The sequence below is a fragment of the Mizuhopecten yessoensis genome, unplaced genomic scaffold (assembly GCF_002113885.1).
Source record: "Mizuhopecten yessoensis strain PY_sf001 unplaced genomic scaffold, ASM211388v2 scaffold1683, whole genome shotgun sequence".
Taxonomy (NCBI): domain Eukaryota; kingdom Metazoa; phylum Mollusca; class Bivalvia; order Pectinida; family Pectinidae; genus Mizuhopecten; species Mizuhopecten yessoensis.
Window position 1 is genome coordinate 118,054 of NW_018404169.1, and position 11,305 is coordinate 129,358.

Here is an 11,305-nt window from a genome sequence, read left to right on the forward strand (position 1 = left end):
GTATCATATAGACACAACACCTAATTTTGTATCATATAGACACATCACCTAATTTTGTATCATATAGACACAACACCTAATTTTGTATCATATAGACACATCACCTTATTTTGTATCATATAATTTTGGGTAAATTTTGTATCATATAGAAACAACACCAAGTTTTGTATCATATAATTTTGGGTAAATTTTGTATCATATTGATGTAAATTTTTGCATCATAAAACTGACACCGAAGTTTGCATAAATTGAAGTCTGGCTGAAATTCAAGGCATGTTTAACTGGTTTGTAAGAGAGAAGATTTTGTAAAGTGATTCAATGTGATGCTATTCTGTATATTCATGGAGGTTTTTGTGCCATGAAACCAACGTCTGCCTGAAATATAACAACATATGTTACATAGTATCAAAACAATTTTATGTTTGTTAAACATTTATGTAATGCCTGATTTTCCCAGAGGCTGGACTACAACAGACGCCTGTGTACATGTTTTTTATATATACATCACAATGTAGTGGAACGTCCTCTGTGACAACAATGGAGTCTCACACAGAATACCAGAGGTCCCCTGATAATGTCAGGCTCCCGACGTCCCTGATAATGTCAGGTGCCTCGGCCCTCACATGTCAAATGTTACTCACATGCAGACAAATGTCATCACAGCACAAAACAGTAAAGTATGGCATGTACAAAAATAGGTGGATTTTCATAGACTTGGGTTCATAAACACTTTATAAATATCACAGAATATCAAAAGTATTTGTCCTTCCAATCTAACTCATTGTACTGTACATAGCTTTGTACAGTCAACATTATATGTATTATTCAGTCTGTGAAAATGAATGACAAATTCCCACATCGTTGCATTTCGGTGTTGTAACAGAGATTGACACATTTCGGTGTCGTAACAGAGATTCACACATTTCGGTGTCGTAACAGAGAATCACACATTTCGGTGTCATAACAGAGATTGACACATTTCGGTGTCGTAACAGAGATTGACACATTTCGGTGTCGTAACAGAGATTCACACATTACCTTTTAGCTGGTTAATAAAATGTATCCATAACAGCGATTCAAACTGTATTTTTAACTTGCCTTAATTCTGTTTATTATCTATCGTTAGTTAGATGAAATATGGAATTCTTGTAAGTCATAACACAATAGTTTATACATTGTATTATCATTTATATCTTCCATATATTTGAGTGAAGTCTGTAAAAAGTAATTTACCATACTAGTACTAGCCATATACATGGATTATATTTGTACTTCACTATAGGCAGGATTATACATAACCAATGTGCGTTCACTTTGATTGGTTAAAGCCTATAATTTATTTTTAACTAAACCCATATTAAATGAGCCAAACTAGAAATAAATTTGACAAAAATGTTCATTGAAGCCAAATTCAAAGTCAAAATTATTGCCATTCTGTTAAGAAGAACAAGAGCTGACAATCATGCAGTTTAAATACCTTTAGTATCAACCTAAATATAAGCTGACAATCTTTTCTAAAGGTAGAATTTATCATTTACTTAAATTCTTTCGGGTTGTTTAGCAAGTAGACTGTTTTTATGAAGAATTTCTCAGCTGCATTTTACTACTAGCTTATCTCCCCAAAGTTTAAAACTTAAAATCAGACATCCAATTGATAATCATTTTTTGCGTTAAACTTTTTTCTGAATAATTCAATATTCTAGAGACGGTGGCCAGTCTATATAGCAAGACGAGTCAGTGTTATATGAGAAATGAAACTGTTTTAATGGATCTTTTTTGTGTTTTACTGTGTACAGGAAGTACTATACACAGAACAATGTGTACCAATTAGGTGTTGGTGGTGGAGCTCTGATCCTGGAATTCTGGAGTGTTGTCCCCCACACAAGATACACCTGTAACACAGTGTAACACAGTGTTACCTTGTATCTGTACAATGTCTACATACTATACACTGTACAACAGCTCTGTGTAATGTACTGCCTGTAGGTACTACCAAACAGATCCAACACCAGCACAGTAAACACTGTCACAACCCTTCTCATCAAACATCCACACTAACTCACACCCCACACAGAATGCCTCTGTCCACAATCTACAGTTACAACCCTTCTCATCAAACATCCACACTAACTCACACCCCACACAGAACTAGAACTCCACATCCTCAACTATAACTGGCTGTAACTGTATTATTATGCAATTAAATGAGTTTGACATCACTTTTTCTTATCAGATGACATCACCATGTTGCTTGGTTGTTGGAGTATTAAGCAATCTTTTACATTGAAAACAATGATTACCTTCCTTTTAATCAGGTCAAGATTGTTAAATGTCCAGCTTTCAGCTTTCATTGTGAAAATATTACTTCTGGTACTGACCATTCCTGAACAGCAGTTTCTATTCTTTTTATTCAAATTAAAGCCACAGATTATCTGTTACAGACTTATGTACAAGCAAATATACCCAAATAATAGCAGAAAATTACAGAATGTTGTTTCCAGTAGTTTTTTTCAAAAAATGCCAGACAGCCTTATTATCAGAAGTGACATCATCAGAATATACAGCCTTATTATCAGACGTGACATCATCAGAATATACAGCCTTATTATCAGACGTGACATCATCAGAATATAAAATGCAACAAATAGAATATGTAATGGTTTTCCCATTGTTTACCATATATACCATAGAGGTACACATATGGTAGCCTATTGGTAGGTCGCAGGGCTCGTGACCGAAGGGTTGCTTGTTCGAGTCACACAATGGCACTGTGTTGCATCTTTGAACAGGATACTTTACTCTGCTTGTTTCAGTCTACTCAGCTGTAAATGAGTACGTGGTTTGGAAGTGCTAGAACTGTTGAATGATAGCTGTGAGCGCCTAAATAGCAGCACCAGCTGTACGCTCCCCAGGGAGTTGAGAAAGATATTAACAGATTGCAAAGGTCCTATCACCACGGATAATAATTTGTGAACCGCTTTGAGTTTGAGACGACCTACAAACTAGTTTGTGATAAAGCTGTATATTAGAACCTTAAATTATTATAATTATTTATTATTATATATTTCATTCAAATATACCCATGTTTGAACTCATGCTTCACATTTGTGAAATATCAGCATTGTGCCACACTCGTGAAATATATATGGTATACCATACGGTTGACAATCTCTGGTTGAATTTTAAGGTCAAATATTTGCTTTCAGACAAGTTCATTTAATTTGGTTGAAACATTAGATCAAGTGCAGACAATATTCTCATTTAGTTCAATTCATAGACATCCACCTGGGATCTCATTATGGGTTCTCATTATGGGTAAGTGTTCAAATATAAAACAATCTAAAATCAACATATAATGGTAAAATTTTCTCACAACCCAAAGAGAGGGGATCTATGTATATACCCACAATTCAGTCCCCACCTTCATAACACTCCGCCAGCAATAGCCTAATGGAACATATAGACCCTCGATACACACCTAGTACTGGCCTACTGCAGCCTAATGGGATCCTGTAGAACCACTGGTGTTACACCTCCCAGTACTAAATAAAAAATAAGACTACTACAGCTTAATAATACCCTGTAGGACCTCCAGTATTACACTTAGTACCAGACTACTACAGCTTAATAATACCCTGTAGGACCTCCAGTATTACACTTAGTACCAGACTACTACAGCTTAATAGGACTCTGTAGGACTACTACAGCTTAATAGGACCCTGTAGGACTACTACAGCTCAATAGGACCATTGAGGACCTCCAGCTCTACACCTCAAAGTTCAATGACCAGAACCTTTTTAGTTCACACATGATGAATAAGTTCATAATATAATACACCATGTATAGATATGGTCACGTTTCAACTGTTATCAACTGTATTTCAATTCATGACTTTTTTTTCAAAGTCTTGAAATATTAGCTACAAAAGTAACATGAAACTACTGGTACTTTGATCGACACACATTTCAGTAGACCTACATATATGGCCAACTGGTGTTAGCTGGCCCAGTGTAGCCCCCCATTACATTATCTACATTGAAATGGTCAGCCTAGTGGGGTCAACAGGTTCTTCCCAGTACCAGGTTTGTTTGATATCCAAAGCATGTCAAGTCCCACTTCAACTCTCCTTAACAGCTCATCTGGAGGAGAGTGTGTGTATACAAACAAAACAGACTTGTTTTAACCACAAAGGGTCATGTATATAAGATACACAAAGTGTCATGTATATAAGATACACAAAGGGTCATGCATAAAGGACAAAACAGGTGGCCTGTATGTTACCACAGGGAGCCCAGTATCCACATCTAAGTGTGAGTACCAGAGAGTGTGGGTACCAGCTAAGACAGTCAGTACCATAGAATCAGTCCTGATCTGTGGTCAGTCAACAGGAAGCTGGGATCTAGAATCAGGAGTCAAACTTTATATATTATACAGACAGACAGGGCCGACTCCCCATGACTCCCCAGGGAGACAGTCAGTACCATAGAATCAGTCCTGATCTGTGGTCAGTCAACAGTAAGCTGGGATCTAGAGTCAGGAGTCAAACTTTATATATTATACAGATAGACAGGACTGACTCCCCATGACTCCCCAGGGAGACTGACAGACACCAGGCTTACATTCTATCTACTCATCTACATTACCCTATGTTCTGGGTCACTTAAAATCTTTGAAATACTTTACAATAGAGGAAGTGGCCAGGATCTATCCTAAGTTGTGGCCCACTGTTTCATTTTAATACAAGTTACCCTATATTCTGGGTCACTAAAAATCTTTTAAATATATTTTAACAGAAGAAGTGGCTACAATCTATACCAAGTTGTTCCATGTTTTTCATTTACAACAGCTCCTAGATTATCAGAAGGCAGCTGTGTTCTGAAGCTTCCCCAGTGGTTATTAGTGTGTAGTACACTAATAAGTTTCATACACCTCCATATGGCTCTTAGTTTACACTAAGATATATATACCATTTATTATCTAAAATCGGTGCTTCCTTCTTCAGTAAGACAACTGATCAATGTCAATAACAGGAATAGAACTGTAATGGTCAAGAAACATTAGTACAACTCTGGAATATTCTACTACAAACACCAGTAACAAGTCATTAGTACAACTCTGGAATATTCTACTACAAACACGAGTAACAAGTAATTAGTACAACTCTGGAATATTCTACTACAAACACCAGTAACATGTAATTAGTACAACTCTGGAATAGTCTATTACAAACACCTGTAACAAGTAATTCGTACAACTCTGGAATATTCTACTAAAAACACCAGTACAAGTAATTAGTACAACTCTGGAATAGTCTATTACAAACACCTGTAACAAGTAATTCGTACAACTCTGGAATATTCTACTAAAAACACCAGTAACAAGTAATTAGTACAACTCTGGAATATTCTACTACAAACACCAGTAACATGTAATTAGTACAACTCTGGAATAGTCTATTACAAACACCTGTAACAAGTAATTCGTACAAAACCTATATATATCAACAGACTAAAATAATGAGAATATTGAATATATATTGCAAACCACAAGCGTGTTTTTTCTACCTCAATTTTACAATTGCCTATTTGAGCATGAATTTTTAAAATAAAGCATTATTTTTGTTTAAAGTGGGCAGATATTCCTCATATTTGTCCATTTTGGGAAAATAAAGCAATTTTTGCCTGAGAAAGCTGCTTCAGTATTCAGCTGTAAAGCTAGATAAAACAAAAATAACCGACAAGAAAACTTCAACAATAGGCCAAGAGGGTCTGTATCGCTCAACTGAATATCTAAGCAATCATGGCAAAATATTCTCCAAATGAGATCCAAGTAAATATGCCAGACCCCAAGGCCAATCCTTATAGCATATCTGTATTAGATTTTTCATGCCCAGCAATTTTAGGTATGGTTATGGGGTGGGGATCTCAACTGTTTCCAAGCTGTGACTCAGAAACTAGGTCCCTAGGGTTGTGGCCAGACCCTAGGATCAATTATAATATCATGACTGCATTTGTCTCTTTTTGCCCAGCATTTGTATATATAGTTTTGGGGTGGGGATCTTGACCGTTTCAAAGTTATGACCCAGGGGTTAAGTCTGCAAGGGTAGGGCAGACCCTGGGGTCAATTCTAATATAATGACTGTATTCGTCTCTTTATGCCCAACAATTGTATATATAGTCTTGGGGTGGGGATCTCGACCATTTCAAAGTTAGGCCAAATATAATAATATGTGTGTTTCCGGTTCCCCGACCTACCTGGAAAAAATGTGCCCGACCTGAAACGTCTTTGCGGAAACGAAGCACCTTGCGTCGTTTCCAAACAAGACCCCGCTTTTGGATGTTTATGGGACATACCACCCAACAGACCTAAAAGGTTATACAACTGCCATAAAGTGTTCAGCAAACACTGAATTGTTTGATGTTGATGGAAATTTAAACGTCAGCGATATCGCCAAGGGTTTTGGTATGCGAGTACTGCTTTTTTCATGCTCAAAACAGTCTTGTTTAACATATACTATTAAAGTTGACAATGTGATAGGTTTACGTGGGCCTCTCTAACTATATAATGCACCATGTGAAATAATATATATATATGTGTTTGGCAATGGTATAATTATCATGTTTTTGATTTTGAATTTGGAAACATTCTTTAAAATGCTGCAAATAAATGATAATATTAAAAGTAATGGTGCTTTATATACTTATGCATGTTTGTACTTTCGAATAAGAATACATCCTCTGAAATGCTGAAAATAAACACACTGCCACTGGGTACATGATCAATTGACATTGAATCGGTTACAAGTATAACATTTGAAAAAGAAATAAAATGTTTTGATAAAATAAAATGTTTTGCCTACCTACCTACCTGGATTCAAATTTCGAGGGAATAGGAAACACACATATTATTTTATTTGGCCTTATGACCCAGGGGTTAAGTCTGCAAGGGTAGGGCAGACCCTGGGGTCAATTATAATATCATGACTGCATTCGTCTCTATGCCCAACAATTGTATATATAGTTTTGGGGTGGGGATCTTAACCATTTCAAAGTTATGACCCAGGGGTTAAATCTCCAAGGATGTGGCAGTCCCCAAGGCCATCCTGGAAGAATATGTGCATTCGTCTCTTTATACTCAGCAATTGTATATATGGTTATAGGGTGGAGATCTCAACTGTTTCCAAGCTGTGACTAAGAAACTAGGTCCCTAGGGGTTCGGTCAGACCCCAGGGTCTATTCTAATATAATAACTGCATTCGTCTCTTTATGCCCAGCATTTGTATATATAGTTTTGGGGTGGGGATCTTAACCATTTCAAAGGTATGACCCAGGGGTTAAATCTCCAAGAATCTGGCAGTCCCCAAGGCCATCCCGGAAGAATATGTGCATTCGTCTCTTTATACTCAGCAATTGTATATATGGTTATATGGTGGGGATCTCAACCATTTCCAAGTAATAAACTTTGTTTGGCCCCACCCCTTAGCCCGGGGGGTCAGCCCCACCATTTGTACAATTTTGAATCCCCACCACCTGGGGATGCTTCCAGTCAAATATGATTGATATCCATCTCTTAGTTCTACAGAAGAAGTCGTTTGTAACAATATAGCCAATTTGTCTCCTTTTGACCCTCCCCTCAGCCCCCTGGGGGGTCAGCCTAACCATTTGTACAATTTTGAATCTCCACCACCTAGGGATGCTTCCAGTCAAATATGGTTGATATCCATCTCTTAGTTCCAGAGGAGAAGTTGCTTTAAGCAATATAGCCAAATTGCCCCCTTTTTGCCCCGCCCCTCAGCCCCCTGGGGGGTCAGCCCCACCATTTTTACAATTTTGAATACCCACCACCTAGGGATGCTTCCAGTCAAATTTAGTCCTTCGGACCAGGTGAGCTAATAATTTGAGATTATTATATGAACATTTTGATATCACACCTCTTATCAGCCGGAGAGTCCTGATTGGGGGTGTGATATCAAAATGGTCAAATCATCAACTTTTTATCATGTTTTTTTTCCTTTAAAATAAACAAAACATACAGTCAATAGACTCTGGAGATCTCCACTCATTTTGAGACATCAGATAATCCGTTAATATTTTGATGTCTGATTGCATTTTTCTCGCAGTGTTCTTGTTTCTCATGCTTTCCACGACAGCATCGGTATCATTAGCATTATTGAATCGTTCCCCTGCATCTATAACATGTTTCGTCTCCTTTTCCATTTGTTCGTTGTCGATTAATTCGTCTAATTCAACTATCATTGCTGCCAGTTCCTCCAAAATCTCTTCGCCAGTCACCATCGTTGTTTAAGCAAAACCAAATCCGGAAGCTTTGCCATCAATAAATTTGGGTGGGGCTTTGTAAATCAATCTTTAAATTATTTTCCATGAAACTGCAGTTATTCCACGCCAACAATTCGTTTGTTTACATTAAAAGCAGACAGCAATAAGCGGAAGCGACAAAATCCGGAAATTTGGGAGGGGGTGTGATATCACTTTCAAGAGATTGTGATATCACTCCAAAGGGGTGTGATATCACCCGGGCTGATATCTACTTGTGGAAATTTAGACTTATTACATATATATATACAAAAAGGGGGTTATTATTAGTAAACATATGATAAAGCAATTTATATCATGGTATGTGTCACACTGATGATAACACCGTCTTTGTTTATCCAACATTTTCATCAGACTTAGCGATACATTATCAGTATATGTACAAACACACAATACAACAACTGTATTCATGAACAAACTGTTTACATTGTGTTCTGTGTGCAGGTTTAAACTTTACCAACTACTAGTGATATCAAACACGTACAGCTGGGCAGGGGAATCCCCAGTACTTATCATCAAATGTTCTTTTAACGCATTTACGTATACTATTAAAAGGAAATGTTCACCATCTTTTATTCTTGCACCTTTTTGCCCCTGAACAAGAAGACAAATGTAACATGGTGAAAAATATTATGGTCAGTTATAATTACAATACTGCTATGTTTATTAGCAAATTTGCCAGAAGGTGATTTTTTTTATTATGAAATATAACTCCAGTAACAGCTTCTATCAAATAGAATTGGTCTGCATTATTTACCTGCAATTTTTGACTTTCTTCAAACTCAAAGGCACTTGGTCTGCCCTCTAGTGTACTGAAGGGGACACTAGCTCCAGTGAGTGGTGAGATGTCACTGTAATAATCAGTACAGATCGCCTGGTCCTCATTCTCATAGGTAATCACAGTCTTGCGTGGTAAGTTGTATGTGCTGTAGCAGGAAGCACTATAAAACTGGTACGGGGTCCAGTTACTTTTCTTGGAGGTACGTTTGTAAATAGCAAAGCTCTCTGGTCGTGGGGAGTGGAAACGCAGCCTCACGTAGGTAATGTCATAGGCCTTTTCTGAAATGAAAATATAGACATGAACAAAAGTAGTGAAGGAAAGGACATAAGTGATTATTACGAGATGTCAGTCTTAAACTTTCTAAAATTTAACCTGAACGAAAGTATTAAAGGTGATGACACCTGACTCTGTCAGTCTGAAACTTTCCAAAGTTTAACCAGAACAGAAGTATTAAAGGTGATGACACCTGACTCTATGTCAGTCTGAAACTTTCCAAAGGTTAACCAGAACAGAAGTATTAAAGGTGATGACACCTGACTCTATGTCAGTCTGAAACTTTCCAAAGTTTTGATGACTCATCAACCTTTTCTGTAAATCTATCACAATCAATTTTTATTTAAACCATGGGAAAGAATTAAATATTGGCACTTAGTAACAGAACATATCCTACAAGACAGAGATAATGTTACATTGAGGGTGCAGGTTAATGAGAAGAAATAAGTAATTGTAAACACATATGACTGGTCAAGGAGTCAGGATATACAAGTTATGCTTGTCTCTTCAAATAAGTTGTACTTCATTTGGTTACAATGTTTTATGATGCAATCCTACTATTTGACAGTCTGTAAAACACTGTATTTTTAACATTAATCCTAACACTATCTGCACCAGACACAACCATCTGTAACAATAGTGCACACTGGCAGTGTTCCATACCAGTGCTAGCAGTACATGGGAGGCCCCCAGTCTACTGGTGACAGGCCTAGGTATATAACACAGATAAAACCTAGTTCATGATTCATTTAATTCCCTTGAACCTGAAATTTCATTACTATACATACAAGTACAGCTAAGCTTAAACTCAAGTTTTAATTGATATGTTTTAATCTTTACATGTATAGACTGTAAAGATGTTTTATTTCGTTTCCACTCTGTACAAATGTTTCATTTTATATGAAGTCTGCACATGTTTATTATAAAGTTTTACTTTATGGCCACCAGTAACCTGTTCCCATGTTGAAATCTTAAATGAGTTTAATGTCTACCTAAACCTTCTATGATTCTGTGTCTACCTTTATCTCAATCATCTCTTCCAACACTTGAACCAGTGCCCATGTCTGACATATCAAAGCAATCAGGGCCATGACATACTAACAATGTGTTATTGGCCGATATATCAATATACCTGTTAATGTGGTCGGATATACAATGTAGGGTACAATTACTTGTACCATAGTGTATAGTGTATAACAGTACTTGTAACAATTAGTTGCAATTTAAACAATCACCAATTTGACTCGTAATATTGTCAACAGTGGAAATCATCTCAACTTCAATGTCATTCCTAAGTACAGTTTTTATTTACTCCAGCTTAACACAGGCCTTTTTGCAGGTTGTGTTGAGTCAGTTTAGAGAAACATCCTTGGTATACTTACTTCAGTAACCTTTGGATGTATGCAGTGTTTATTGGACAAATCAGCTGGTCAACCCAGAAGTGACCACACCTTGTTCAGAACATATCTACATGAACCTATACATAGCCAGCAGCTGTAGCCATCAGTGTGTAATGTGTGGGTATTTACATAGAGATAGGAGGCTGCCAGCTGGCTGTCAGTACATAGCTCTCTCATCATCACACCCTCACAAGAGAAGCTCCAGTGGCAAACCAGTACTCCTGGACTGGTCACACCAACCTTATACAGTCCTCCTGGACTGGTCACACCAACCTTATAGTACTCCTGGACTGGTCACACCAACCTTATAGTGCTCCTGGACTGGTCACACCAACCTTATAATCATGTCTCCTTGGTCACTCATTCATCATGCAGCCTACACAGCTTTGCATTTGATCAATTTTTATCTAATACTTTCCTAACTGTAACTAGGTAGATGATATCACTAATACTTTCCTAACTGTAACTAGGTAGATGATACCACTAATACTTTCCTAACTGTAACTAGGTAGATGATA

General features: G+C 37.2%; 1 protein-coding gene across 1 annotated transcript in view; it reads right to left on the reverse strand.

Annotated features, from left to right (window-relative positions):
* LOC110466528 (laminin subunit gamma-1-like) overlaps nt 1-11,305 on the reverse strand; it is a 56,953-nt gene that overhangs the window by 35,710 nt on the left and 9,938 nt on the right. The window contains exon 2 of the mRNA XM_021523084.1: nt 9,091-9,392. Within this exon, the coding sequence (XP_021378759.1) occupies nt 9,091-9,392 (302 nt within the window). The remainder of the gene's footprint in view (nt 1-9,090; nt 9,393-11,305) is intronic.